Source organism: Tamandua tetradactyla, chromosome 6 (genome assembly GCF_023851605.1).
Source record: "Tamandua tetradactyla isolate mTamTet1 chromosome 6, mTamTet1.pri, whole genome shotgun sequence".
NCBI classification, from domain to species: domain Eukaryota; kingdom Metazoa; phylum Chordata; class Mammalia; order Pilosa; family Myrmecophagidae; genus Tamandua; species Tamandua tetradactyla.
This window is the reverse complement of record NC_135332.1, coordinates 9,159,228-9,186,158: the sequence shown is the minus strand read 5'-3', so window position 1 is coordinate 9,186,158 and position 26,931 is coordinate 9,159,228. Positions and strand designations below refer to the sequence as shown.

General features: G+C 44.1%; 1 protein-coding gene across 1 annotated transcript in view; it reads left to right on the top strand.

Moving 5' to 3' along the window:
• The window catches only part of WIPI1 (WD repeat domain, phosphoinositide interacting 1), a 33,250-nt gene that overhangs the window by 257 nt on the left and 6,062 nt on the right, over nucleotides 1-26,931 (top strand). Inside the window, exons 2-8 of the mRNA XM_077163672.1 lie at nucleotides 3,849-3,931; nucleotides 5,254-5,423; nucleotides 14,109-14,205; nucleotides 20,517-20,614; nucleotides 21,322-21,414; nucleotides 22,085-22,155; nucleotides 22,803-22,910. Coding sequence (XP_077019787.1) covers nucleotides 3,849-3,931; nucleotides 5,254-5,423; nucleotides 14,109-14,205; nucleotides 20,517-20,614; nucleotides 21,322-21,414; nucleotides 22,085-22,155; nucleotides 22,803-22,910 — 720 coding nt within the window. The remainder of the gene's footprint in view (nucleotides 1-3,848; nucleotides 3,932-5,253; nucleotides 5,424-14,108; nucleotides 14,206-20,516; nucleotides 20,615-21,321; nucleotides 21,415-22,084; nucleotides 22,156-22,802; nucleotides 22,911-26,931) is intronic.

Here is a 26,931-nt window from a genome sequence, read left to right as displayed (position 1 = left end):
GACATGGAGCAGGAGGGGCCCCGGAGGGCCTCGGCACGACGGTCCGTGGCTGCTTCCCACGGCTCGGGTCTCGCTATGCCCCCGCTCTTCTCTTCCCCCTCCCTCTCGGCAGTGGGGAGGGCGGTGAATCCCGCCCGGGCTGTCTCCCCGGCGGGCGGCCGGAAGCCCGGGGGGGGGGGGGGGCCGACCCACGCCACAGGAGTGGGACGTGGGGCCCGGGGGCGCGAGGGAATAAGGGGGTGGGGGGAGCTAGTGACCCAGCGGAGAGATCTGGGAGGCGAGGATTGTGGCCAAAACAAAGGAGATGGGAGAAGAGGGAGGGGGGAGTTGAAAGTTGACTCTAGACGATGGAGTAGGGGCCCAGGAAGATGGGAGTAAGGAAGAAACTTTCCCATTTGTCCTTGAGCATCTCAACGTGGCATCTGGGCAGGGCCTCGTACAAAGACAGCCTCTCCCTTCGGCCAGGCCAGCCCTGTCCCAGCGCCAGCCCAGGGCATCTTGCCTGGCCGTGTGGAGAGGAGGCTTTCGATTTCTCTCGCTGGGTTTTCCTGTAGCCCACCCAGCCAGGCAGAATCTTCCTCTCCGAGTCACCCTGCCTTCTCTGGGGAGCATGAGCACCATTCGGGGAGGGGGGTGAGGTATTTCACTTTGATGTTCACACTTAGACTTTGGCGGGAGAGCCGGTTCTGCTGAACTGTGTTTCAGGTATCTTGAGGATTCCAAGCGTTCTGTCTCTTAGAAGCAGATATCGGTTTCCTTCCCTCTTTCCGTGAAATGGTTAGAAGTGAACCCTCAGCTGCAAATGGAATAAACTTTTTGAAACGTGCTCCAGAGCATCAGGCGGGGATGATGCTTCCCAATTTCCCACTTCCTGCTGTACCAGTTTCTGTTATGTTCCTTGTTTGCAGTCTCTTTCAAGCTTGTACCTTGGCTACTTGAGATCGAGCTGTGCTAATATTGAACATTCACTGGAGTGATTGAGGCCATCATATGCCATAAGCAATGCTGGCTTCCATTCCTTTTGTGTTTAAAAACACCCTGTGCTAAACTGTATGCCTTTGTTTGGGGAAGAAAAAAAAAACTGTGTGTGTAATCATATAATCCAATAGCATGACAGCTTGGTTAGATGAATGGCTTGCAAGCTTTTCTTGACCACAACCCACAATAAGAAATGCATATTACAGCATCATCCAATATCCATGTACATACAGTATCACTGAAAAGTGAGTCATAAGTTAATTATTAAATACACCCTGGCGTTTTTCTGTTCCCTTTTTAAAAGGCTGCTTGTAACCCAGTAAATCGTTTTTAGGATCCATTCATGGGTTGAGACCTGCAGTTTAAGAAATGATAATCTAGATAAAATTCTGATGTTTTGTAAGAAACGTTTTGTAAGAGGGTGTGGTATGTCTCTTGAAATGCCTGGGAGATGTTTTCTTTCCCAACTGAAAGAGGTTAAAGAGGGTAATTTGTTTGCTTTTTAGTAGTAAATGTTCTGCATTCAGCAGTGTAGCCTTGTTAGCATTAGATTTGAAAAAAACAAAACATGGTGTTACTCTTAACCCTGGCTTCAAATAATACAGAGTAAGTCCCAGTTAGTAATTAGATAAGAATGCTATTTTCAAAGCTGTAAGGTGATTTGAAAGTTAATTTCCTTAGTCCCAATTGTCACTTGTTTTCTTGGATGAAGGCTCTGCTGGGCAGCTCGGTCTCACCTATAAATAAAAGTTCTTCTCACAGTCAGTTGCTCTGAGCCATGGGAGGATATGACATTGAATTTTAAAATAAGTCAGACCCCTTACTGAAGAAATTTAGGAGTATCAGTGTGGTTTTTTTTCTATAACAGGCTGAATTTGGGATCCAGTATTTCTGGAGAAGGTGGGTGAAAGCAACTATGCTTTACCTGTGTCCTACACTCATACTTCATGTTTGGCACTGTACTAGACATTTTCAGCACACTTTTCATTTAATCACTAATATGTTAATGTCCCAATCTCTAATCCCCTGGGAGGTAACAAGATTTTTTTTTTCCCCCTACAGAAAACCTTGTGGATAAAATAAGGCCTAAAGTCTGAATTCCTTGATTCAAAGTAATAATCCTTTGTGGTCTTGGACCAATCATTTAAAACAGTGTTTTGAGAACACTACCGTGTTCTCAAATGTAAAAGTCTTCTGTTCCAGGAGCAAGCAGAGCTTATGTTCAAAATCACTTTAAATTGCCAGCTCTTTGGGTTAGTCTTATAGGACTCTAGAGTGTTGTTTTTTCTTGCAAGCTTTACAGATCTGTTTGCAACGAAAAGCACCTATATTTGTGTGAAATGTTTATGTGAAGAAAGTTTAAAAACAGTCATCACTACGAGTTTATTTGAAGTTTTAAGATGCTGCTGGCTTGCTTTTGCAGTTGTTGTTTGTTATTGTTAATACTGCGCTTCCGGATGCCAAACCCCAGTTCTAACTGCGCTGCTGCTGTCACACAAATATCTAACACACCAGTTTAGCACATCAGCAAGGGGGAAAACTAAGGGAGAGAATCAGCAACCCCGCTTCTTAAAAGTTGACTGTCATTACCTGTCACTGTGTCCCAGGGCAAGAGCAAATGTTTGGGTAGAAAAGAAATTCCAATAAAATACGTGTTCTGGGCAGGCCACGGTGGCTCAGTGGCAAAGTTCTCACCTGCCATGCCGGAGACCCGGGTTCGATTCCCGGTACATGACCATGCAAAAAAAAAAAGAAAAGAAAAAGAAAAAACGTGTTCTGATTTTCAGATTAGTGAAACCAGAGCCTTGGCCATCCTGGCTTGTAGTAGTAAGTTGCTTATTTTAGCATGTGCTTCCCTGTGAAGAACAAATCTCACCTTTTCATAAATTTGTTTTAAATGAGAAAGTTGCCCATGTCGGCTCTGATATCCTATTTTCCCAGAGCAGAAGTACTTGGGGCAAACTGCTTTGTCTGCACGTGTTCCATTGAAGATTTTGTTTTCCACTTAGGCTTTGAGGGCGAAGCCGGAAACAGGTGATTGGGATTCCCAAAGTCCTCCAGCCTCGCCCAGCTGCTGAGCACACAGTTGACTCGTTTGTTTTCATCACCAGGCCAAGGAAACCTGGGTCCACTCTTTGCCTTTATCTGTTGGTTGAAGAGTGAAAAAATTTAAGCAAATCAGATTTTTTTAGACTATATTGTCCCACATAAATGTTTAGTTGGGGGGTCGTTTTGGTTGATGGTTGTTTTGTGGAATATAGTATAAAGGAGAGTTTATTTTTAAACTCCCCAGGTGAGTTGAATGTCCATCTAGAGATGAGAGCTATTGGTTATAAAGTGTCTGGAATATAATCATGGCTTTTAAACTGATAAAAGGCAACATTTATTAAATAGTGCCTGTTAATGACCTCTGATGTCCAATATGAACATGTATTTCTTTTTTAATGTTAAAAACAAAGAAAAAAGTGATCCAGGAAATAAAAACATAATTTGCCCCTTGGTAATGAGCCTCTCAGATGACTGGATGATTCCTAATTATTTTGGGGGTGGAACAAAGAGGAATATGCTTGAACATTCCACTTTTTCTGTTTCTACCCAGTTGTGCAAGCTTGGTCTTTGATAGATTGATGACAGAGCTCTTTCAGTTTCACGTCTCTTAACCATTTCACGGTTTTATTTTTATTTGTCTTTGACCTTTTCCCCTTTTACTATAACTGTCTGCCTGACAAGGTGTGCTCTATCATTTAGGAAGTTAGCGCGTATATAGGTTTCCTTGTTGAGGCTGGGGGGAAGGGGTGTCTATTTTCCGACAGAAGTTGGTTGGAATATGGTACCTGCTCCTGTCCCCATGCTGTCATCCTCTCCCGCAGATCCCTAGCAATTGGAACCAAAGCCGGGTATAAGCTGTTTTCCTTGAGTTCCGTGGAGCAGCTGGACCAAGTCCATGGAAGCAGTAAGTGTGTAAGATCTCAGACTCCACACCCTCCCTGGAGTCTGTCGTCTGTGCTGTTACTGAGCTTTCAGCTTTTCCCTCCCTTAACTGCCAAACTTAAGGAGTCAGTATTTTTCAGATTTAAATATAAATTGTTGTCGCCACTTCCTTTAAAAAAAAAAAAGGCCACAATGAAGCCTTCTTAAGATTTGCAATGGTTAGATTTTTTTTTAATACTGAAACCCTTTGCTTATAATAATATTGTTGACACTTTTCCGTATACTTATAGGGCCCTCAACTTTTATAGTTGTCAAACCATAAAGGTCGCTTCAGACTTCTTTTTGCCATTACACTGATACTGTAGGATATTGGTAACATTTATTCAGTTATAGAAGTATTTTCTTTGCTTTGATAAAACAGTGCTATTCTATTTATGTATTCCCTATCTAAGATGTGAAATACTTCTAGCAAATATTAAAATAATTCTGCTTAGAAATTTAGCTCTCTTATCTTTTCAAGTTACGTAGCAGTTTATGCCAACACGATAGTGCAGAATGCAGTACCTTGGAATTTCCTAGAAAGAACATGATTTAGGAAATAAAATTGGGGACTCCTAATTTACTTGTAAGATCTTACTTTTAGTATTCCATTTTTCTGGATAGATTGCTCTGCATTTGTCCTCTCCATGTCGCTCCTTCTGGGACTTGTCCAGGCATGAGAAAGGCATGCCGATGCAGGCATGCTCCCCGAAGCACACAAGGTGCTCAGGAGACTGTTCTCCTGCGCCTTCTTGCTGAGGACAGAATTACTTTCCTGGTCATAATACCCATGCCCAGATTGTTTGCAATAGGAAAGGGAGTCCAGGGAGGGTAGGGAAGTGAAGGTTCCACCATGTCACTGTCTGCCCCGTGGTGATGCCCCTCTTGGCCACAGGGACAAGAAGAATTCTAAAAACTGAGGCTACCCACAGTAGTCCTCCTTTAGAATCTCTCACGGGGAAAGGGGGTATTTTGTCTGAACCTTCTATAGCAAACGATGGGGCCCCAGGGCCCCAAAGAGGTGATCCTGCCTGTCCAGAAACCGGCGAGTGTCAGGGGCCTCTGGAAATCCTGGCTCCAGGCCCTTGTCACCAGCCTACGTAAGAGTTTTCTCCACTGTAGGTATTTGGAGAGGGCTTTGGAACTGCTACCTCAGGAGATGGTGAAGGGGTCCCACCATGAGGGTGGGGAGGGGAATCATTGTAAATGCACGCTGACGGTGGGCACCAGCCAGCACAGCTCTGAGAAAGCTCCGCAAACTGGCCTGACCCCCTTCTCGGGCTGACCACTGCCTCTCGCCCCCAGACGAGATCCCGGACGTGTACATCGTGGAGCGCCTCTTCTCCAGCAGCCTGGTGGTGGTGGTCAGCCACAGCAGGCCGCGGCAGATGAACGTGTACCACTTCAAGAAAGGCACCGAGATCTGCAACTACAGCTACTCCAGCAACATCCTGTCCATTCGCCTGAACCGCCAGGTGAGTGTGGGGAGGCCCTCGGCCTTCAAGGCTTCAAGACCAAGGTGACTGTCTTCAAGACGAGCATCAGTGTAAAGAGGACTTTCATGCTCGGGCCTGGGGTTATAGGGATATCATAAAGACACCTTACACCGTGTGCTCGTTTTAGTGGTGAGTCTTCTCTCCGTCCGCCTCCTGTTCTTCCTTGAACAGTGGCCGCGGGCTGCGTGACCCTCTCCCCCTGGGTGCAGGCTGGACACCTGTAGGCACCTGTTGGAACTCTGGCTCCAAAGTCTCCTGAAACCAGGGACGACTGTGGTGGTTTGCGCCCTACATGGTGGCATCTGTGCAGGTGGCAGCATTGCTTCTGGGAGGGAGACCCCTGAGGAAAAGGTGGGGTCCTCTTGGGTCAGTTCAGAAGCCAGTCAGTAAAATTGTCCCTTCTCTTGCTGACTGCTTGGGTTTTCCTAGCCTTCTAGGTTTCTTCTTCCCAGCTAATCCTTGAAGTTTCTTTCTTGTAGTGTTTTCTCTGTTGAAGGAAGGATTGTTCGTATCTCGAATGTGCACTGTGGTCTCTTTAAAAATAAATTCTTGTTAAATAAGTGTTCAGGGTATTAGCAGAGTTTCCCTTAAGTTACTGGATTTTAAATGCTATGAGGGCAGGGCCTCTGTCTGGGTGATCACAGTTTAGGCCTGGTAGACAAGACAATGCCTGAAACATACTTGGTAATAGCCGTTTGCTGACTGGCTGCTGTCTCCATAAATAAACCAACACACAGATTCTTTGTATGACCATTTATCTCTGTCTACTCAGTTCAGTATTCTCAGGGAGGTGGAGGCTGTTGCATTCACCGAGAACAATTTTTTTTCTTCTTTGTGTCTTAACTATTAAGAGCTTATCAATTTTTTTTTAACAAATGAAAAATAAAGTACTTTTTTAAGTTGGTGAAAAGGGAGAAATTTTTCTTTGAGATTTTTTAACTGAGTAGCCATTTAAGTCTGTATAAAACATTGTGGTAAAAAAATAACCCAAGAAGTAGAAGGTGGGGATTTGGAAGTAAGGAGTAGCAGGAATTATGAAGAAAAGAAAGGTTCTGGGCAAGAGAGAGAAAGGCAGTTTGAAGGCTTTTAAGCAAAATTCATTGCTTGGGTGCCTTATCTGAAATGTGTTGGCAGCACATTAAATTTCACTGCAAAACTTATCTTTGCACATAGTAGTAACCAGAATATGAAGTGAAGTATGTCTTTTTAACACTTATCGTTTTACGATTGTTTAGGTAAATGCTTTGTACTATCAGAACTCTCAGATAGTATCTATAGCATTAAGTATAATTTCTCCCTTGCTCTTATATTCTGATTAGTATATGGGGCAAGGAAGGATTTTTCAAGTGTGAGTCTAACTAACCTTTGATGTGGGCCCTCCTCTCAGTAACATGCATCAACTCGAGAGTTCTCCTCCCCCACCTGCTAAAGAGCATCAGCACACCTGCAGCTGCTCAGCAGTGAACGCAAGGCTAGTGGAAACCCGCATCTAACAGTTCTCATGTCCTTTAGCATTTCTTCTCCTAAGCGGATGATTTGAAACGTGTGAGAAATTTTAGGTTTGCTTTTCTTAAAACTTTCAGGTTTGGTACTTAATTCTTTTTAACTTTTTTTATTAATTAAAAAAAATTAACAAACAAAACATTAAGATATCATTCCATTCTACATATACAATCAGTAATTCTTAATATCACCACATAGTTGCATATTCATCATTTCTTAGAACATTTGCATCGATTTAGAAAAAGAAATAAAAAGACAACAGAAAAAGAAATAAATGATAACAGAGAAAAAAAAAGATTATACATACCATACCCCTTACCCCTCGCTTTCATTTACCACTAGCATTTCAAACTAAATTTATTTTAACATTTGTTCCCCCTATTATTTATCTTTATTCCATATGTTCTACCCTTCTGTTGATATAGTAGCTAAAAGGAGCATCAGACACAAGATTTTCACATTCACAGAGTCTCATTGTGAAAGCTATATCATTGTTCAATCATCATCAAGAAACATGGCTACTGGAACACAGCTCTATATTTTCAGGCAGTTCCCTCCAGCCTCTCCGCTACATCTTGAACAACAAGGTGATATCTATTTAATGCATAAGAATAACCTCCAGGATAACCTCTCAACTCTGTTTGGAATCTCTCAGCCATTGACACTTAGTCTCATTTCACTCTTCCCCCTTTGGTCGAGAAGGTTCTCTCAATTCCTTGATGTTAATTCTCAGCTTATTCTAGGGTTTTTCTCAGTCCCTTGATGCTGAGTCTCAGCTCATTCCAGGATCTCTGTCCCACGTTGCCAGGAAGGTCCACACCCCTGGGAGTCATGTCCCACGCAGAGAGGGGGAGGGTGGTGAGACTGCTCGTCATCTTGGCTGGAGAGAGAGGCCACATCTGAGCAACAAAAGAGGCTCTCTTGGGGATGACTCTTAGGCCTAAATTTTAAGTAGGCTTGACCTATCCTTTGTGGGGTTAAGTTTCATGTGAACAAACCCGAAGACTGGGGGCTCAGCCTATAGCTTTGGTTGTTCACACTGCTTGTGAGAATATCAAGAATTCAACTTGGGGAGGTTGAATTTCTCCCCACTCTCACCATTCCCCGAAGGGGGCTTGCAAATACTTTTCCAGTCCCTGATCAAATCACTCTGGGATTCATCGGGGCATCACTCTGGACAAACCAACAAAATCTCATGTCCTACCTGAGATTCCAAGTACTTATGACATTCAATCAAACTATCTACCTGAGTTATATTAGGAAATGCTCTAGTCAAAATATAAATTTTGTAACAAGTAAACATTTTTTGCTTTAGTCTCACACATAAGGTGACATTTTAAAGTATTATCATCTATTTTCAGCACCCTGCAATAATGACATTCCTTTGTTCTTCCTCATGCAAAAACATTTTAAAAATTTGTACATTGTACATTTCACTATTATTATACACTCTAGGCACGCCTAGATTATACCATCTCAATCTTTACCATCTTTCTTTCTTTCTGATTTCATTTATGTCCCCAGCCCTCCTCCCTCTATCATTCTCACATGCAGCTTCATTCAGTGTTTTAACATAATTACATTAGTTAGGTAGTATTGTGCTGTCCATTTCTGAGTTTTATATTCAGTCCTGTTGCACAATCTGTATCCCTTCAGCTCCAATTACCCAATATCTCACCCTATTTCTATCTCCTAATGGTCTCTGTTACCAAGGAAATATTCCAAGCTTATTCACTAATGTCAGTTCATATCAGTGAGACCATACAGTATTTGTCCTTTTGTTTCTGGCTAATCACACTCAGCATAATGCCCTTAAGGTCCATTCATGTTGTTATATACTTCATAAGTTTATTCTGTCTTACAGCTGCATAATATTCCATCTTATGTAAATGTCACAGTTTGTTTAGTCAACTGTCTGTTGATGGACATTTTGGCTGTTTCCATCTCTTGGTAATTGTTAATAATGCTGCTATAAACATTGGTGTGTAAATGTCCATTTGTGTTCTTGGCCTCGTGTCCTTTGAGTAGAGACAGCATATAGATGGGTCCTGTTTTTTAATCCATTCTGCCAGACTATGTCTTTTGATTGGAGAGTTTAATCCATTAACATTCAGTGTTATTACTGCATGGGTAGTACTTTCTTCTGCTATTTTGCCTTCTGGATTTTATATGTCATATCTAATTTTCCTTCTTTTTACCTTTACTCATAGTCTTCCTTTCTACACTCTTCTCCACACCTCTCTCTTCTGCCTTCATATCTGTCTCTAGTGTTCCCTTTAGTATTTCTTGCAGAGCTGCTCTCTTGGTGACAAATTCTCTCAGTGATTTTTTGTCTGAAAATGTTTTAATTTCTCCCTCATTTTTGAAGGACAATTTTGCTGGATATAGAATTCTTGGTTGGCAGTTTTTCTCTTTTAATAATTTAAATATATTATCCCACTGTCTTCTTGCCTCCATGGTTTCTGCTGAGAGATCTGTGCATAGTCTTATTGGGCTTCCCTTGTATGTGATGGATTGCTTTTCTCTTGTTGCTTTCAAGATCCTCTCTTTCTCTTTGACCTCTGACATTCTGATTAGTAAATGTCTTGGAGTATGTCTATTTGGATCTATTCTCTTTGGGGTACGCTGTACTTCTTGGATCTGTAATTTTAAGTCTTTCATAAGAGTTGGGAAATTTTCAGTGATAATTTCTTCCATTAGTTTTTCTCCTCCTTTTCCCTTCTCTTCTCCTTCTGGGACACCCACAACACGTATATTCATGCGCTTCATATTGTCTTTCAATTCCCTGAATCCCTGCTCATATTTTTCCATTTTTTTCCCCTATAGTTTCTATTTCTTGGCAGATTTCAGATGTTCCGTCTTCCAGTTGAGAAATCCTATGTTCTGTCTCTCGAAATCTACCATTGTAGGTTTCCATTGTTTTTTTCATCTCTTCTGCTGTGTCTTTCATTCCCATAAGTTCTGTGATTTGTTTTCTCAGACTTTCAGTTTCTTCTTTTTGTTCTTTCCTTGCCTTCTTTATATCCTCCCTCAATTCGTTGATTTGGTTTTTGATGGGGTTTTCCATGTCTGTTTGTATATTCTGAATTAATTGTTTCAGCTCCTGTATGTCATTTGAATTGTTGGTTTGTTCCTTTGACTGGGCCATATCTTCAATTTTCCTAGTGTGATTTGTTATTTTTTGCTGGTGTCTAGGCATTTAATTACCTTAATTAGTTTATTCTGGAGATTGCTTTCACTTCTTTTATCTAGGGTTTTCTTGCTGGATGAATTTGTTGTCTATCTTTTCTTTGACATTCCGTTCAGCTTTATCTGGACCTTTAGCTTAAGTTTTGTTTAACAGAGGAGAATTTTTCAGTTCTTGTTTTCTTGTTTCTTGCCCTGCTTGTGTGGTGCCTTCCCCCCCACACACACACACTTAGGAGGGCCTACTTAGATATTATAGACCCCAGCCAGATTTTCCCAGACCAAACTGGCCTCCTATCAGGAGGAAAGAGTCACCTGTGTCAGTTTTCCCTGAGGGGGAGACCCAGCAGGTTGAAAGACTTTCCTGTGAAGTCTCTGGACTCTGTTTTTCTTATCCTGCCCTATGTGTGATGCTTGTCTGACTGCAGGTCCCACCAGCATAGGATGATGCGGTACCTTTAATTTTGGCAGACTCTCCCTGCTGGGGGTGTGGTGGAGACAGAGGAGAGGTTGTAGGCTGGTTTTAATGGCTTCAAATTACCAAGCCCTGGGGTCTGAATTCCTTGATGGAAGGATTCCACCTGAGTTGGGGCTTCACCCCTCCCCTGGGGAAGGCACAGGCTCCAGATAAGCCCCCAAAAGAGCTCACTTCTGCCGATGCCTGGGGCAGTTGCAGCCTGAAAAGTCCTGCTGCTATATCCAGAAGCAGTGAAGCCTTTGTCGATACACAGCCACAAAAACCTCTGTTTCCTTCTTTTTTTTTTTCCCTTTTCTGTCAGTCCTGCCCCTTGGTGCCGGGGCAAAAATGAGCAACCTCCGCTTTGATCAGGTTCACCTAAGCTGGGGGCCTATTTTTAGTAGTCAGAATTTGTTAATTAGTTCCACAATTGGCGTTTGATTGTGCCCTGTCCCTGCTGCTGGTAAAGTCCTTTCCTTTCCCCTCTGGGAAGCGGCCTGTGGCGGGGGGCGCTGGCCGCCACAGCTTTGGGAACTCACGGTTCTGGAGGGTGCTTGCAGCCGGTCCAGCTGGTCCAGACTGGGGTACGCTGTGTGTCTGGTCACTGACGTGGCCCCAGGAGCTGTTCTGTACTGTTTCTGGTTATTTAGTAGTTGTTCTGGAGGACAAACTAAAATGCGCACATTGTTAAGCCGCCATCTTGACCCAGAAGTGGTACTTAATTCTTGATCCTAGAAACTAAAGATTAGGCAACTGCTGTAGCCCCTCCTTACCAGGTGGAGGTCCACAGGGGTACCCCAGGCTCTGCTGTCCGCCCAGAAGAAGTGAAAAGAAGGGAAAGAGGCAGTACATCCTGTTCCTTAGTGGTCAGCCCACCTTTTCATGAGGTCTTTAGACAGTGGAGTTCCTTTAAGAAAAAAAAATCCAAGTTAAAAATATATGTGGGGAATCATGAGAACACAAAATCCATCTTTTCCTCTATGTAGAAAGGAAGACTACTTAGTAGTGGTATTCTTCCTTTCAAGTTGATGTTATCCCCATTTTATCTAACTGAGGAAGTGTATTTTATGGACAGTAAACAAGATGGATTTGGTTATGTAACAGTTCTTTGCCTTCTGCTCTGAGGACCATTGTTATTCAGACGGAGGATGAATGGCTCCAAAGCCTCCAAAGCTAAGTTGATGGTGCTCAAGGGCAAAAGCTATATAATTTGTGATGAATCGAAGGAGTTATTATAAAAATAAATGCATGCCACAAGTGTCAGGGAATGAGCCAAGTTGAAGGTAGGCCCATGGTCTACCCTCTGAAAGCTAATTGTTAAAGAACACAATTGCAGTGGTCACATTCATCCCAGAAGCACACCCTCACATGGATGGAGGGCACAGTTCTTCCTCTTTCCCTCCCAGTGTTTTCTGTTAATTTTCCTCCAGTTTAGTTCTTGTCTGCAGCCAGCATGGGGGTAGGGTAAGATGCACCTGATTGGGCCGCAGAGCAGATGATGCTGTTGGAACTGGTGGGAAAAGGTGCAGATCGGGTCGGACAGGGTAGGAATAGATGCTGCTCCTGCGACAAGCATGTGTGGGAAGCCCTGGAGATTGGGTGGCAGGGGATGCAAAAGGATATCAGAAACCTAAGCACATAAGCAAGAATAGCAGAATGCAGTCAAAACTATAGTAAGTGCTGGCAAAAGACAACGTGGATCAGTTAAGTCAGATAAATATTTCATGAAGTAACACTATTTCTTGTTATCAATTTTGGGACCCTATCAGAAATTTATTTATTTATTTATTTATTTTGGCCACTCTGCACCTGTGTCAGATCTGTGGCCTCAGAGCCCTAATTCAGATTGAAAAAGGGGGTTAAAGTTACTTTTCTATTACATTACAGTTGTTAATCTTCATTTTTCTGATCTTTGATGAGTCTTCTTGGGAAAACAGGAGGGCAGCCTTTTCCCAGGAGGAGCTACTGCAGCTTTTTTGTAGTATTCTTAGATTCCCTCCCTTCTAACGGTTGTTCCTTGGAATAAAAGGTTCAGTGGGTTTTAGACTTTTGTGTACATCAGAATCACCCCTCAAGTCAGAGTCTGGTGAGAGTCAGGGGCTTGCCTTTAGGTAATTCTGATACTCATTAAAGTCTGAGAAGCGGGAAGGGGAGGGGGTGCAGTGGTTGCTGCTCAGAGTATAGAATGAGCTACTGGACCAACAACAGTTCCTTCCCCTGCAGCTCCTTGCCAGCACCTGACAGTCTGCACTCATGCTGGGCTAAAGCATCATATTCCTTTCAACACCCAACATAGAGAGGGGGCTGAGTGAACAGGGTTGCTGCCAAGGCACACGGGGTACATGGATGAGGTATTAAGAGGAGAGCTGAAGGGCTTCTCAAATTCCCTTTACCAGGGCTTGAGGAAGTGCCACAATAGTGGGCCTACCAGCCTCTCCAGAACATCAGCTAGTTCCATCTTAATACCCCATGTTACTGACAGCCCCTTCCAACATGAAAAAGTTAGAATGGCATAGCCCAAATCCCTAAAGAGACGGATAGAAAGATCAAAGGTGATGGTGGAGTTATACAGAGAAGATAGGATTTAACAAAAGCGTATGATTGCTGAATTATTATATTGATATTTCTTTTAGTCTCCAGTATCTTAGATCAGCTAGAAGTAAAAACCTAAAATTGTGGAATTGTAACCCATGCCAAACTCTGAAATATGTTCTACAACTAATTGTGGTGCTGTGCTTTGAAATTTATTGCTTTTTTGTAGATATGTTATTTTTCACAAAAAAGTAGATTGTGATGATAAGAAAATATTTATGCCTTCCAGCCTCCTACATTCTGGAGCAGCTAGAAGGAAAAATGTGAGAGGATCGCATGGTAGCCCATGACAAACTCTGGAATCCGTCTTGTAACTACTTGTTGAAGAGTGCTTTGAAAATTATTGCTTTTTTATTTCTCTGCTTTGTATGTATGTTTTATTATACAATAAAAAAGTTAAAAAAAAAAAAAAGTGGGCCTGGAAGAGAGTTTGAGTGAGAAGAAGTTAAAGCCAGTAATTATTTGAAGAAGGGTAAAATGTAAGATTTGTGATAAAGACAGAGCAAAGAAACCCACATTTGTAAAAGAGGGAGCCCTTTCTTAAGAGCATTGAAGGGAGCCTGTCAGATGGGAATGAGAATTAAAAAGATTACCCCAAATTGTCTTAAATGGCAAAGGGAGTCTGATCACAAGTATTCTGGATACCCTGTTCTAAGTGAAGAGAGATTAAAAAAAATAAGGCACTGAAAAAGAGAAGGAAGAAATCTCAATTTCTAAATAAATTCTTTATGCTTTTGCTCACATGAATAATTCTATATGCACAGGTATGCACACTTAAGTATCATCTTCAAATTGCATCATCAAAATTCTTTCTCCTTTAGGATTAGAATCAAGTGAGGTCTTCATAAGAAAGAGGAGTGATTTGGGTTTGGATTTGGGTTTTCAAGAAATTGTTGCAGTAGACTGAGGAGTCTGTGTGATTGCAGAGGCTGCTGGTTTGCCTGGAGGAGTCCATTTATATACACAACATTAAAGACATGAAGCTCTTGAAGACCATCCTGGATATTCCTGCCAACCCAACAGGTGAGCTTCAGAAACAGAGTAGATGCCCTGAAACCTCATGCTCCTTTCACAAGCTGTGTTTCCACCTAAATTCAAAACCTGAAGTAGTGTTTGCTTTATAAGCTGTAAGGTGTTTGCCTTGAAGCCCTGTTTTAGTGATGGCAGATTCAAATTATATTAGGCGTACATCCTACAAGAAGTCTGGGTGGTCACCATTGCAGCCCTAGATAAACTCCCTTCATCTGAGACCCATTCTCAGCATACATGTCGACTCGTTTAAGGTAGACATGTAGAGATTACCTGCATCTGATGTTGAAAGGTATTTACCCTAATTATTTTTTGTGGTTCTTCAGTATGGAGTAGGTACAATAATTAAAACAGGTTTTGACATGATGTGTCTGCATGCCTAGAAGAAAGACGACCAGAACCATAAGGAATATGTTGTTGTTTTGACATTTACAAGGAAATCGCCTTACTTGGATGATATGATAGGAGATGGGACTTCAACATCTAATAAAGTTCTGGTATTTAAGAATGGAACTAGTTTGGATTTGTCAGCTTGAAGTAGCAGATGGTGATATTTTATGAATTCATTGAGACAGACATAAAGAGAAGGAAGTCCTTCATTGTGTCGTAGGATGGAGAATTCATCACCTTTAGAACAATTTGCATATCTAATGATTCAGGTTAATATTTGTAAATTGTATTACAATTCAGTGTCATTAAATGACGGCTACAGTAAAGTTTACGAAATACTTTCATTATATACTATAGTTTTCCTACTTCTTTAACTTTCACTGCATTTTAAGATCTGAATGGCCCAGGACAAGTTACCTAGACTCTTTGAACCTTTGTTTCCTGATCTGTTAAATGGGGTAATAATACCTATCTCACAGAGTCGGCTAAGAATTAAACCAGACATTTGTGAAAGCGACCAACACAGGGCCTGCCATGCAATAAATATTTCCTATGCTTCGTTTCCCCCCTTCTTATCTCAGTTATGGAGATGGCCCTTTGCTGTTGATTTCTGGGCTTTAAAGTTTCAACTAAAATGAAGTACCTTAAAAGTACAAAGCAGTTAAGGCTGTTAGAAAGTTCTGTGAGATAATCACTTTGAATCCATAGTTCACAGAATGGAAGATGTGATGCGAGGGAGCTATGGGGGTGGTGGTGAGTATTTTGTTTTAGGAATGAGAGGCTGAAATAATCTGGAAAAGTATTTATTGGAGGCCTACTTTGTGCCTGACACTTCAGCAGGCACCATTGGGTATAGACAGGATACCTACACCCCAGGACCCCCACACAGCTGCTCGCCAGGAGACAGGACACTGTGTGAGGCGCGTGAGACAAGCGTTTCAGCAGCCTCTGGTAGAGCAGGAACTGTATGTGGAAGCCAAGTGGACTCCCTGTTAGGGGGACAGATGCCCTTGGTGCTGAGCAGGCCCTGGGAGGGGTGTCTGTGCCGGGCCCTGACAGGTTGGGGGAGGGGACTTCCTGGCAGGCAGAAGGCTAACCGCTGCCTTTGGCTCTCAGTTCCTTTGGAAAGAGGGGAGTTGAGCAGAGTCAGCGCCCTCCCCAGAGGTGGGATCTGAGGACCAGTGCGGTGATCAGCTTCCCTCCCTCAACCCATCATGCTTGCAGCCCTCCCAGCGGGAGGGTATTGCTTCCCACAAGAATGAAATGTCTTCCACTGTGAAAACGGGGGTTTCTTCCCATTTACTCTCATTTTTTTTAGCAGATGCAGTTGCTTTTCTCAGCTCAGGAAACTCATTGGTTACCTCACTTTTTCTTCAGTCAGTCTAAACAAGGAGAAAATAAAGACTCAGAAAGTGGGGGGTTTTGTGTTTTATGTTAGAAAGGATGTGTTATTTGTAAATGGAATAATTTTTATCTCAAAGATAATGAAGCAATGGGAGGGTTTCACATTGTCTCCATTGAGCATTGTGAATGAATTCAAAGAGAGATTTAGCATTTCCTTCTAGAGGGCCATGCGGGTTGGCCCACATGTGTCTTATTACACGTTGGACATTCTTTGGAGAGATAGCCCAAGACCTCTGTAAATCCTCAAATGTGTAATTATCACCTCAACTTATAGTTATCTCACCTTCTTCAGTAAAGTGGAGATAATTTTTACCACACAGAGGTACCGAGGTCGTGGCGGAAGGAGAGTGAAGGCACGTTCGTCCTGCCCAGGCAGGTGGCAGCTCGGCTCCCGCCCTGGCTCAGCCTCCACCCGCTAGTCCGAGCTGGGCTTCCATGCCACGACCAGTTCCTCACTCCAGACCCTTCGCAGGGTGCTGAACTGTCACAGTCATGAGTGTAGATGCCACAGATGCCAAGTGTCTCCTTTATTTGTTCTCATTTCCTAGTTTTATTTTTTATACAAAGACACAAGTTGAAAATATGGCTCTTAATTTTATGAATTCATCGTTGGTTCATGAGGACAACAGAATCACTTGTCTAATTGGCTTTAACATACAAATTCTGGATGTATTTTGACCTGATAAGTGCAAGATTCTACTGTTGCCTCGTCCTCAGTAGTAGCTAAAGTGGTTGTAAATTTCCTTCCTTTTGTCTATGTTTGCGTCACACCCATTCCTGTTGTGTCAAAGATTGCAGGCCGTTTCCTTTAAAGAGGCTCAAAGTTAATTTCCTGCTAGCACAGCAGTCTGTGCGCTGAACAGTTGAGGGTGGAAATCTCCATAAAGATCTCCCAGCTGCACAGCTCAGACCCACAGGCTCTTTTGCAATATTGGGGGAGCAGTCCATGCCACACGGCCTCATGTGTCATAGAACAAAATAGTGGTTTGTTCTCCAGCAAGTCCTCTTTCTGACACACAGTGGTAACAAAGTGGGGTAAAAGGCTCTCATTTGTTGGAGTACAGAGCATTTGCAGTACAGAGAAATTTCTTTCCTTTTTATTTTTGAAAATTGGAAGACATATTTTGAGATGTTAGTGAACTCAGAAGGAACTGTATTTTAGAAATTGCTGTGAACTGGCTTTAAGTTGGACATTTAATACTATAAATACAATACTGAGAATGATTTAGAATCGTAGGCTTTCCTTCTAATCCCAGCTGATGATGACACTGGCTTTTGAATTGATGCCAGGCATTTCTCTTCCAGGTGTAGAAGAATTACAGCCAGACCATTGCAGTGAAATTATAGCCACTGATGACTTTTGAAAATATGTGTCAAGTCTAAAACAAGTCCAAAAGCCACATCAAAACCCAATTCCTATATAGAAAAAACACTGGAAGAAAATATGCCCTAACGTCGAAAGTTGGGGATTATGAGTGACTCTTTCCCCTTTCTTTATGTTTTCTGAGCTTTGCAAATTTTCTGTATTGTCACTTTTATGCTGTAAGATAACAGTAAAGAAAAAGCCCATTTCCTTCCAAAAATAAGTTGTAGTGACAGCTGCAACAGGGACAGGGCACTGGTAGAATGGTAACAGCTAAGCCTGAAAAAAGGCTTCATACTTTCCCTGAGTGTTTCTCCAGGTATGAGGTACATTCTTGTAGCCAGTTGACTTTGAAACTTGGATGATGAGAAATTGTTGGAATCCTGGTGAGCCTTTCCAAAGACCATCACTTCATGTGTAAGGGCAAGGCAGGACCCTCGGCTCAATTCCTTTATCTTGCATAGAAGCAAGCCCGATTTGTATTTGGCAAAACGGTCAAATACAGGGTATGTGTCAGACCGAGGAGTTGCCCTTGCGTTCTCCTCCATCCCTCTTTGTTAGACTCTAGCGTCATCTAATTTATATTAGATATTATTGAAAGTTTACTGTAGCTGAAGAAGTTTAAGCCTCTATTCCTTTCTGGATGTTTACTTTTTAACCTATCCAAAGGAGAACTGGAAGAATTTGCCCCAAGGTGTCTGCTTAAAGACCTCCTGTCTGTCCCTGACACAGAGAAGTGCCCCAGTATTTTCAGAGGGAGAAGGAGATAAACGAAGACTTGGCACTGGGAGTGTTAAAGCTGGGAGGAGCCCTAGATCAGCAGGGGGGCCCCCTCACTTCTGAAACTGGAGGCAGGCCTGGAGGGGCCACAGAAAACTCAGCCAGAGCTACCTCAGCCATCTCTGCCAGATAAATATTCCTAAGTACTGCCTTTATATTTTAACAGCTTTACCTAGATATGATTCATACCATTGTATGGTAGTACTACCTACCCACTGAACTGGTGTACAATCCAGTGGTTTTCAGTACAGTCACAAAGTTAGGCACCTACCACCACAACCAATCTTACGAGTATTGTCATTACCCCACAAAGAAACGCTGTAGCTCTTAGCCATCACCCCCAATTTCCCCATCCCCTCAGCCCTAGAGACCCCCAATTTGCCTTCTGTCACTGCAGACCTGCCTATTCTGGACATTTCGTATAAACAGAATCATACAATGTGTGACCTTTCGGGTCTGTCTTTTTTCACTTTGCATAATATTTTCGAGGTTCATCCATATTGTAGAATGTATCAGTACTTAAAATTGTAAGGACATACCATATTTTTTTATCTGTTCATCTGTTGATGGACATTTGGGTAGGTTTCACCCTTTTGCTATTATGAATATTGCTGCTGTGAACTTTTATTTACAATTTTGGGTGTGGACATATGTTTGCATTCTCTAGGGTGTACATCTAGGACTGGAACTGCTGGGTCACGTGGTTACACTCCGTTTAACCTTTTGAGGTTACCAGACTGTTTTCCAAAGCTCTGTACCATTTTACATTCCCACCAGCAGTACATGAGGATTCTGATTTTGCCACATCATTGCCAACATTCATTATTACCCATCTTTTTTATCCTACCCATCCTAATGGTATAAAATGGTATTTTGATTTTTATTCACACCATCCTTTTTTAAGCATACATGCTCAGAAAACTTCATTAGTTACCCACTGCATTTACATATTAAGACCTTAACTCTTTAGTGTGGCACTCAAGTCCTTCCACAATTGCCAACTGTGGCAATCTAACATCTTTCCCACTAACTACCCCTGGAACTCACCACGGGAGTCAACCTGACCTCCTGATTATCTTCCCTCCCCAGTTTCCCAAGACCAGAATGCCTTCTGCCTGCCTAGCTGTTCTTGAAATTACATTTGGATTGCAAAGAACTCAGATGACATGCGGAACTGGGGTTCCCAGAGCATGACTGGGAAGGTATGAGTGGCCTCTTCTAAGGTCAGGCCCAAGAGCGATCTTGTACATGCAAGGGGGTACAAGGGTGCCAGAGCCTGCAGTGAAGGCTGTCGGGGCTCAGTCGCTTTCCTCCTGTAGGTCTGTATGGTAAATGCGAGTGCAGGCCTGGCTGTGTGCTTGGCAAAGTCAAAACAGGAGGTAGGACCTTGGTTCCAATTCTAAATGTTTGGTTATTTCTCTGTGATAAGGTAGCACATGTTTTATCTTAATCCAAGTTTTTTCTTATATTTTTTTATAAACAACTCATTTAACATACTAACTTAACAAAGATGTCAGTCACCTTTTTCAATTTAAAAAGATGTCTCTCCCACATTATTTTTTCGAAGTTCCTATTCTGCTGAGTGCTTTGGCTCTGTGGAATTCCTTGAACTCCCTGATATCATCCATATATATTAGACTAAATCATTACTGTGAAAATTCTTTGTTTAAATGCTTGGGATCCCCACCTCCTCTACATTCTCTTGTAAAAAAAAATGTTATGTCACTTCACTAGTGTGATTGACTATTTACTCTTATAGAATATTGTCAAGCACCTTGAATCCACAGTGTCCACTTTATTTAGCTTGTTTTGATAGCTGAGCACACCATCCTAACTGCCAACGCAGACCTCAAATGAGCATCCACCTTTGGAATCACCTATTTCCCTTGTGAAGGCGCAGGATATGTGGCTCAAAAATGAGCAATTTCTAAATAGGGCCTTTCCTTCCCACCTCCTTTTCTCCAAGTTGAAATTATTGGTTAATTATATTTAATCACCTGCTAACACACCAGAAAGGCTGGTACATTCTAGCCTTCGGACAATGGAAATTATCGTTTTGTTATGAATAAGTTCTCCTGTAGCCCTAAAGGGTAATGGAAGAGAAGCAGCTGTTATTTCAGAACTCTGGGCGAAAAAGTGAAGAAGAATATTTTTATTATTCTAAACTGTGATTACTTAGCTGCAATGTGAAATCATGAGCTTTCCTCTTGCAAATTGACTTTGTTGGAATCCTTTGGTTAAAATAATCAATGGGAAGTAAATATGTACAAAGCCATTCCCCCTCTGCCCAGTAGGTGGCACTGTGGTTGTATTGTGCCCATTCTCTCCCTTGAACACTGGCTTTTCATCTCCTGTTTATCTTTGCTAGGTTTATGTGCCCTCTCTATCAACCATTCCAATTCTTACTTGGCCTATCCTGGAAGCCTGACTACCGGGGAGATTGTGCTTTATGATGGAAACTCCCTGGTAAGTTGACAGTGATGCAGACATGACCCAGCCCACCTGCCTTGGCCCTGTGGTCCCTGGAACATGATAAGCAGGCCCTGAGGCTAGGGGATGGGGAGCGCAGAGGGGAAGCAGCGTAGTGGGCATGGGTCTGGCCACTGTGGGCGGTGGGGAGGAGAGGGTGGTGCCTGTGTATGGGTGGCATTTGCTCTAGGGCTGGCAGTCAAAGAGCATGACGGCGAGGCAGCGTGCCAGGTGAAGTCAGACGTCTGTGCATAATGCAAGCCACTTGCTAGCTGAGGGTTGACTGACTGAATGTGTCACTCTGCGTGCATCACCCTGCATGTGTGCGGCCTGAGGCCGTGTGCAGCTGCTTCACATTTCCTGTCCTCTGGTCTCTGTGGCCTCACTGACGGCCCGGATTGCTGTGGGAAGCCCCTAAGGATGCAGGAGGGGGAGCCACCATGGCGTCACTGCCTCAGCCCACAGTGGGTTGCTGTCTTCCTGGGTGCAGGGAGGAGGGGAGGGATGTCTCCCTGGGGGCAGGGAAAAGAGTGGTTCTTGAGGCCAGATCTTGATGTACCAGAAAACAATGTGCAGCTTCTATGCAGATGGTCTTGTGGGAAGAGGGAGAGAATGTGTCTCAGAAGAAAAGAAGAAGTGAGGGGAGCTGAAAGGCCACTCCTCTCTCCACTGGTATCAGAGCCATCTTTTCTTTTCACCAACAGAAAAGCATCTGCACTATTGCTGCCCACGATGGGATGCTGGCTGCCATCGCCTTCAACTCCTCGGGCTCCAAACTAGCAAGCGCGTCAGAAAAAGTGAGTGCTCCCCGCACCCCACCCACCGCCCCTCGGTGGGGAGCCTGGTGGACAGTTCCCGCCATGCCCAAAGACCCGATGGGGGGCTGAGGACTGGCCCATCTCGAAGCATGTTTCTGAATGAAACTTTCTGGCCCCTGCAGGTTGTGCTATACTGCTTGATTGCTTTATTCAGCAGGCCTAAGGCCAACACTAAGCGAGATACTCTGCACAAAAACTGAGGGCTTGTTCGGAAGTGTCCTTGCTCATCCCCCATACATGCAGAGAGGCTGTGTCTCGTAAACATGGTATAAACAAAATGCTCTGCTACCTAGCAGGAGAGATTGCTCTCCTCTGACTGGAGTAATCAGGCAAGGTGATCAAGGTGAATTTCAGATGCCATGAAGAACAGATATATTTTGACGGGCAGAGATGGATATTCTCAGAAGGCAGAGCAGTCTGAGCAAAACCACACATTGGGCCAGAATGGTGAGGGAAGAGGGGACTTAAAACATGCTCTAAAAAATGCTTATGGGGTGTATCTACAACCAAAAGAAAAGCTTCTGTGTTCAACACTTTGTGTTTCCTTCTCAGAGACAGATGTTCAAAAACAATAGAGCAAAGTTCTCTAACAGGGACTCTGTGCAAAGCCATACATGGTTATGAAATGTCCACCTGCTTTCTTCTCCAGGGCACAGTCATCCGGGTGTTCTCTGTACCTGATGGGCAAAAGCTCTATGAGTTTCGGAGGGGAATGAAAAGGTCTGTGTTCAATGTAAACCCATTTTAAAGTACTCACAGAACTCTGCAGTGGACACCTGGCAGCCACTAGGGAGAGGCCCGAGGGTGTGCCGCCTCTCACCTAGAGGAAGTATAACTGTACTTTCTCAGGTAATTGACCTGAAGGCTCCACTCGCGATTAGTAAAACTGAGAGCATGAATGCTGTTTGAAAGGGAATTCAGCCATGAGATTCCTTCTTTGATGTGTGCATGAGTGACTGGCAAAGGGGAAATGAGAGCTAGGGGGTTACAATCCAAAAATAATTTCTTCGGCAGAAACAGAGGTGATGTGAAGTGTGATTGTTTGGGAACTTATCAGCTGTTGGGTTTACAGCCGAATTGGTGCACAGAGCAGCTGGGAGGCTTCCAAGATGACATTAAGGGACAATTCCTCTCTCCCGCTGACTGAGAGGAAGGGCCCTGCCTTTTTCCTTCTCACACGCAACTGTAACCTTCTGTGAATCTTTCTGACATTAATTTCTAAATAATGAATAGCCTAAGGTTGAAGGGATTTCAGAATAACTTGCCTTCTTCAGATTCATTTAGTTTCCGTAGAAAGCTGATCCTGAGCTCTCAGGCAGTAACCGTCATTTTCTGGCTCCTGAGCCTGTCCTCTGCTATGTCCCCAGGTACGTGACAATAAGCTCTCTCGCATTCAGTGTGGACTCGCAGTTCCTCTGCGCCTCAAGCAACACTGAGACCGTGCACATCTTCAAGCTGGAGTCCCTGACCGATGGGCAAGTACAGCGCCCAGCGCCGAACGGACTGTGGGGCAGGCCCGTAAAGTGTTCATTAGGTAGAGAAGCCAGGCGCTGGGGGGGTGCTCTGTACTGCCGTCCACTGCCAGCAGAACACATTTCCTTTATGCTTGAATGCCGTAAACTGTGGTTCATGTCTTCTACAAAGTGGTGAGTGGATGCTAGTGAAACCTTTGTGACATAAAGCACAAAAACATAATATCTGGGGCCACATATTAGAATTGGCATCCTGACTCTGCCTCTTACGAGCTTTGAGATCTTGGGCAAGAAGAATTTAATCTTTCTGGGCCTCAGTTTCCTCTCCGTAAAATGAACCTAACAATAGAGCATGCATCTTAGGGTTGTGCTGAGGGTTAAATGAGTTCATTGACCCCGTGTTTTGGTTAGTGCCTGGCACCTAGTTAGTACTAATAAGTGTGAGCCAGGGAGCTATAAAAATGGTTACATTTTTATTAGCACTATTAGCACTACCACTGTGTGGCTGATAACAGCTGTAATGCCTGCAAGTATAACTGGCAGGAGTAGGGGAAGACTAGACATAGAAAACATGTGGTACACAGCCAGTGGTGTGTGTATTTGTTTTCTGTTGCTGTTGTTACAAATTATCACAGACTTAATGACTTAAAACTGCATGCATTTATCTCACAGTTCTGTAAGTCAAACCGCAGGATGGAGTGGCTGTGTTCTCTGTTCAGGGTCTCACAGGCTGACATCTGGGGGTCGGTCAACTGTGGTCTCACCTGAAGACTAGCATCCTCTTCCAAGCTCATTCCTGTTATTGGCAGAATTTGGGTCTTTGCGGTCATAGTAGTGAGATCCCCATTTTCTTGCTTGTTGTCAACCAGTCGCTGCTCTCAGCTCCTAGAAGCTGCCCATCTTCCTTCTCACATAGCCTTCACATCTGCAACATCATGCTTGGATTTCTCTGACTTTTTCTTTTGCCTTCCTCTTCTGCCACCAGTTGGAGAAAGTGCTCTGCTTTAAGGGCTTGTGTGATTAGATCACACTCACCTGGACAACCTCCCTGTCTGAGCAGAGTTGTGGGAGTGATAGCTTGTCACCTTCACATGACCTTGGGGGCCCGTTCCTAGAACTACCTGCCTTAGTGTGTGAGCTTTAGTTTATAACTGTTCAGTGCATGCTAGGTGCGTGACTGTGTCCACTCTGGGAGCTAGTTTCCACTAGAATACAATGAAGAATTGTTCTCTCCATCAGCCATCATCTGTGGCAGTGTCACTTTGCCCAGCCCTCCTCACAGCAAGGCCCAGATCCTAATTCCAGCAGCAGATGGTACATGGCTCACACCTTCCCTTGGGGGATTTCTAAGACCTGGGACCTTGTGTCTCCTGACACTTCTCTTTGGTGTCATTATAGGAGACTGAAACATGAAGTCTTAATGATATGCTCAATTACCCTCTGAAAGCAGGTGGCAGAGTTAGCAGTAATGACACTTGTACGTTGGTACAGCACGTCATGGTCTGCGGAGTGCCGCTGCGGGCTTCCTCTGTTGGGTGTCTGTAATATTCCTAGAAGTCAGTCAGGGTAGGAAGTATGATTCCAGTTTCATGACAAAAAAACTGAAACTCACTGATGGCTTAAGGTGTTGTTCAAAGCGGGCCTTTGTCTCCAATCCAGGATTCTCTCTGCCCCGTTATACATGCCCACCAGGCTTCTTCAGAGCTGCCTCAGAGTGCTCTGGAAGCTTCTCTATTAAGTATCCCAGAAATGCGCTCCTGAGCGGATTTCACAGTTGTACCAAGAGAGGCCTCTCTTCTGTGACTGGAAGAAATTCTTCTCCTAATCTTGTAGAACTTCCATGAGAAAAATGCTCTTTGCAGCCAGTTGGTGTGAGATGGTATGTGGCCTCTACTGAAAATCCTTCTGAGGTCACCAGCAAACCCAGTGACTGTTCAGTCCTGACCCTGCCTCTCCTCTAGAAGCTGAGTGTAGCGGTTTTGAAAACGCTCTTACTCCTGACACGTTGCCGCCCCATGGGATTTGCGAGTCTGGCTTGCTCCCTGCACGTCCCCCACCTTCCCACTGGGAGCCTTCCCTGTGTCTTTGCCTCCCAAGGCTCATTGCTTGGACCCTGGGTCTTCTTATGCTGTATGCTTTCCCCAGCGATTATATCTACTTTCCAGCCTTTTCTTCCACTTCTTCAGGCAGCCTCCAAAATGGAAGCCCTGATCCCTTCAGAAGCTGAAGTTCATCACTTGCTGTCGGGAGTTTGAGCAGTGGAGGGTGGGGGTGGCTGAGCTGTTAGGAGGCTTCCACCCTGAGCATCACTGAATGACCCCAAACCACCCAGTTACGGCTCCACTGGGTTCATTACTGGATGTAAATCCTGAAACGGTGTTTGAACTAATTTTCTCCTGGCTCTCCTATTCCTGTCAGTGATCTCAGGTGGAAACCTCTGGGTCATTCTGGACTCTCCCTCGCCTGTGTCTGAAGTCTTAGGATGTCCTTGATCCTATCCCCCCTGTGGCCGCCTCGGTCCTGGCCTAGCCGTTGCCCTAACAGACTTCAGTATCTCTTGTCTGGTTGGATTCATTAATCTTCTCTTTGATTTCCCTCCTTCCAGGCTCATTTTACCGGCCATTCTATGTCTTCTTGTCGGATTAAGCTTAAAGTGCTTCTTTGAACATGTGTTCTCCCCTCTCAGAACCTTCAGGGACCCTCCCCCCTTGCCCTTGGGAACCGAGACCCAGCTTTGGCTGGGATCAAGCTTTCCTCCAGGGCTCCTGGTGCACCTTCTCTTTGGCCGCAGTCTCCCTGACCCCCCCCTCCCCCAGACCAGCTGGCTGGCGAGGCTTTTCTCACCCGCATGCACACAGGCCGTGCCTTCCTTTTGCCCCGCCCCTCTGGGGCCTCTGAGTCAGGCCTGCCTGTAGGGCCCGTCCAGACCCTTTTCACTCAGTCCAGCCTCAGGGACATCATCTGATCAAACAGCATGGCCGTGTGCCAGGCACCCTGCTGAGCCTCTGCGTGTGTTACCTCTGAATTCTCACTGCAGCCCTACCGGGTGGGTGATGATAACTAACCCTGTTTTACAAATGAGGGAACATGGGGACTGAGAGATTATGGAACCTCATGAATTTCTTATCCTCACCCTCCCCTGTGGTTCTGGAGTAGCTGTTGCCTGTACTGTTTATGTGGCACCATATATTAACTATTTAAATTCTTTTCTACTAAAAATGGGGACTATTTAAAAAAAAGTTTCCACCTGGAACGCAGGTTCTAGATACTATACCTCTTTGTGAGTCCCAGCCCTTAGCACAGAGTTCTAAGGAAAGCAGCACAAGTGCGTTTCCTGGTGCTTAGGCTTACAGAATCATGGCAGTGGGCCTGGCGGGGTCCCAGCCACTCTCACATGAGAACATCATGGCCCAGAGGTTTTTCAGAGATCATCCAGCAATTTGCTAACAGAATGAGACATCATCTCCAGAACTTCTGAGCCCTGGTGTGTATATCCCACCAAGATCTAGCCCCTTAGAAAAGCAGCATCTCAGTGGCAGCCCTGACCCTTGGGGTGCTGTGCCGAGCACAGACACGAGTGTCTCTGAGGCCATTCTCAATCTCTCCCCAACAGCACTGTCACCCCTTTGTCCAAGAGAGACCCTGGATGAAGCTCAATGACTGCAGGGACTATAAGCAGGTCCCTTTGAATTACGCTCACCATTATGAGTCCTAGGGGGCTTGGGCGACCCCAGGGCTGTCATCAAATACTGCCCCAGGCATTTTGCCCAGGGTTTATGACCCACTCAGTCTGGTTCAGGAGGCCTTAAAATTGAGATCAGTCTGTTCTCTCTGAGCCCGGTACAAGGCTTGAGCCTGTTTTACTGAGTCCAGGTATCATTTCCATCTCATTCTCTACCCTAGTCCTCTTTGGAAATCGAGGAATCAAAGTATTCATCAGATACAGCTTCTGTAATGCTAGGAAAGCGGTAGCATTGGGAACCTTTTAACAACTTCACAATAGCTGTTCTGAAGGACAAACAAG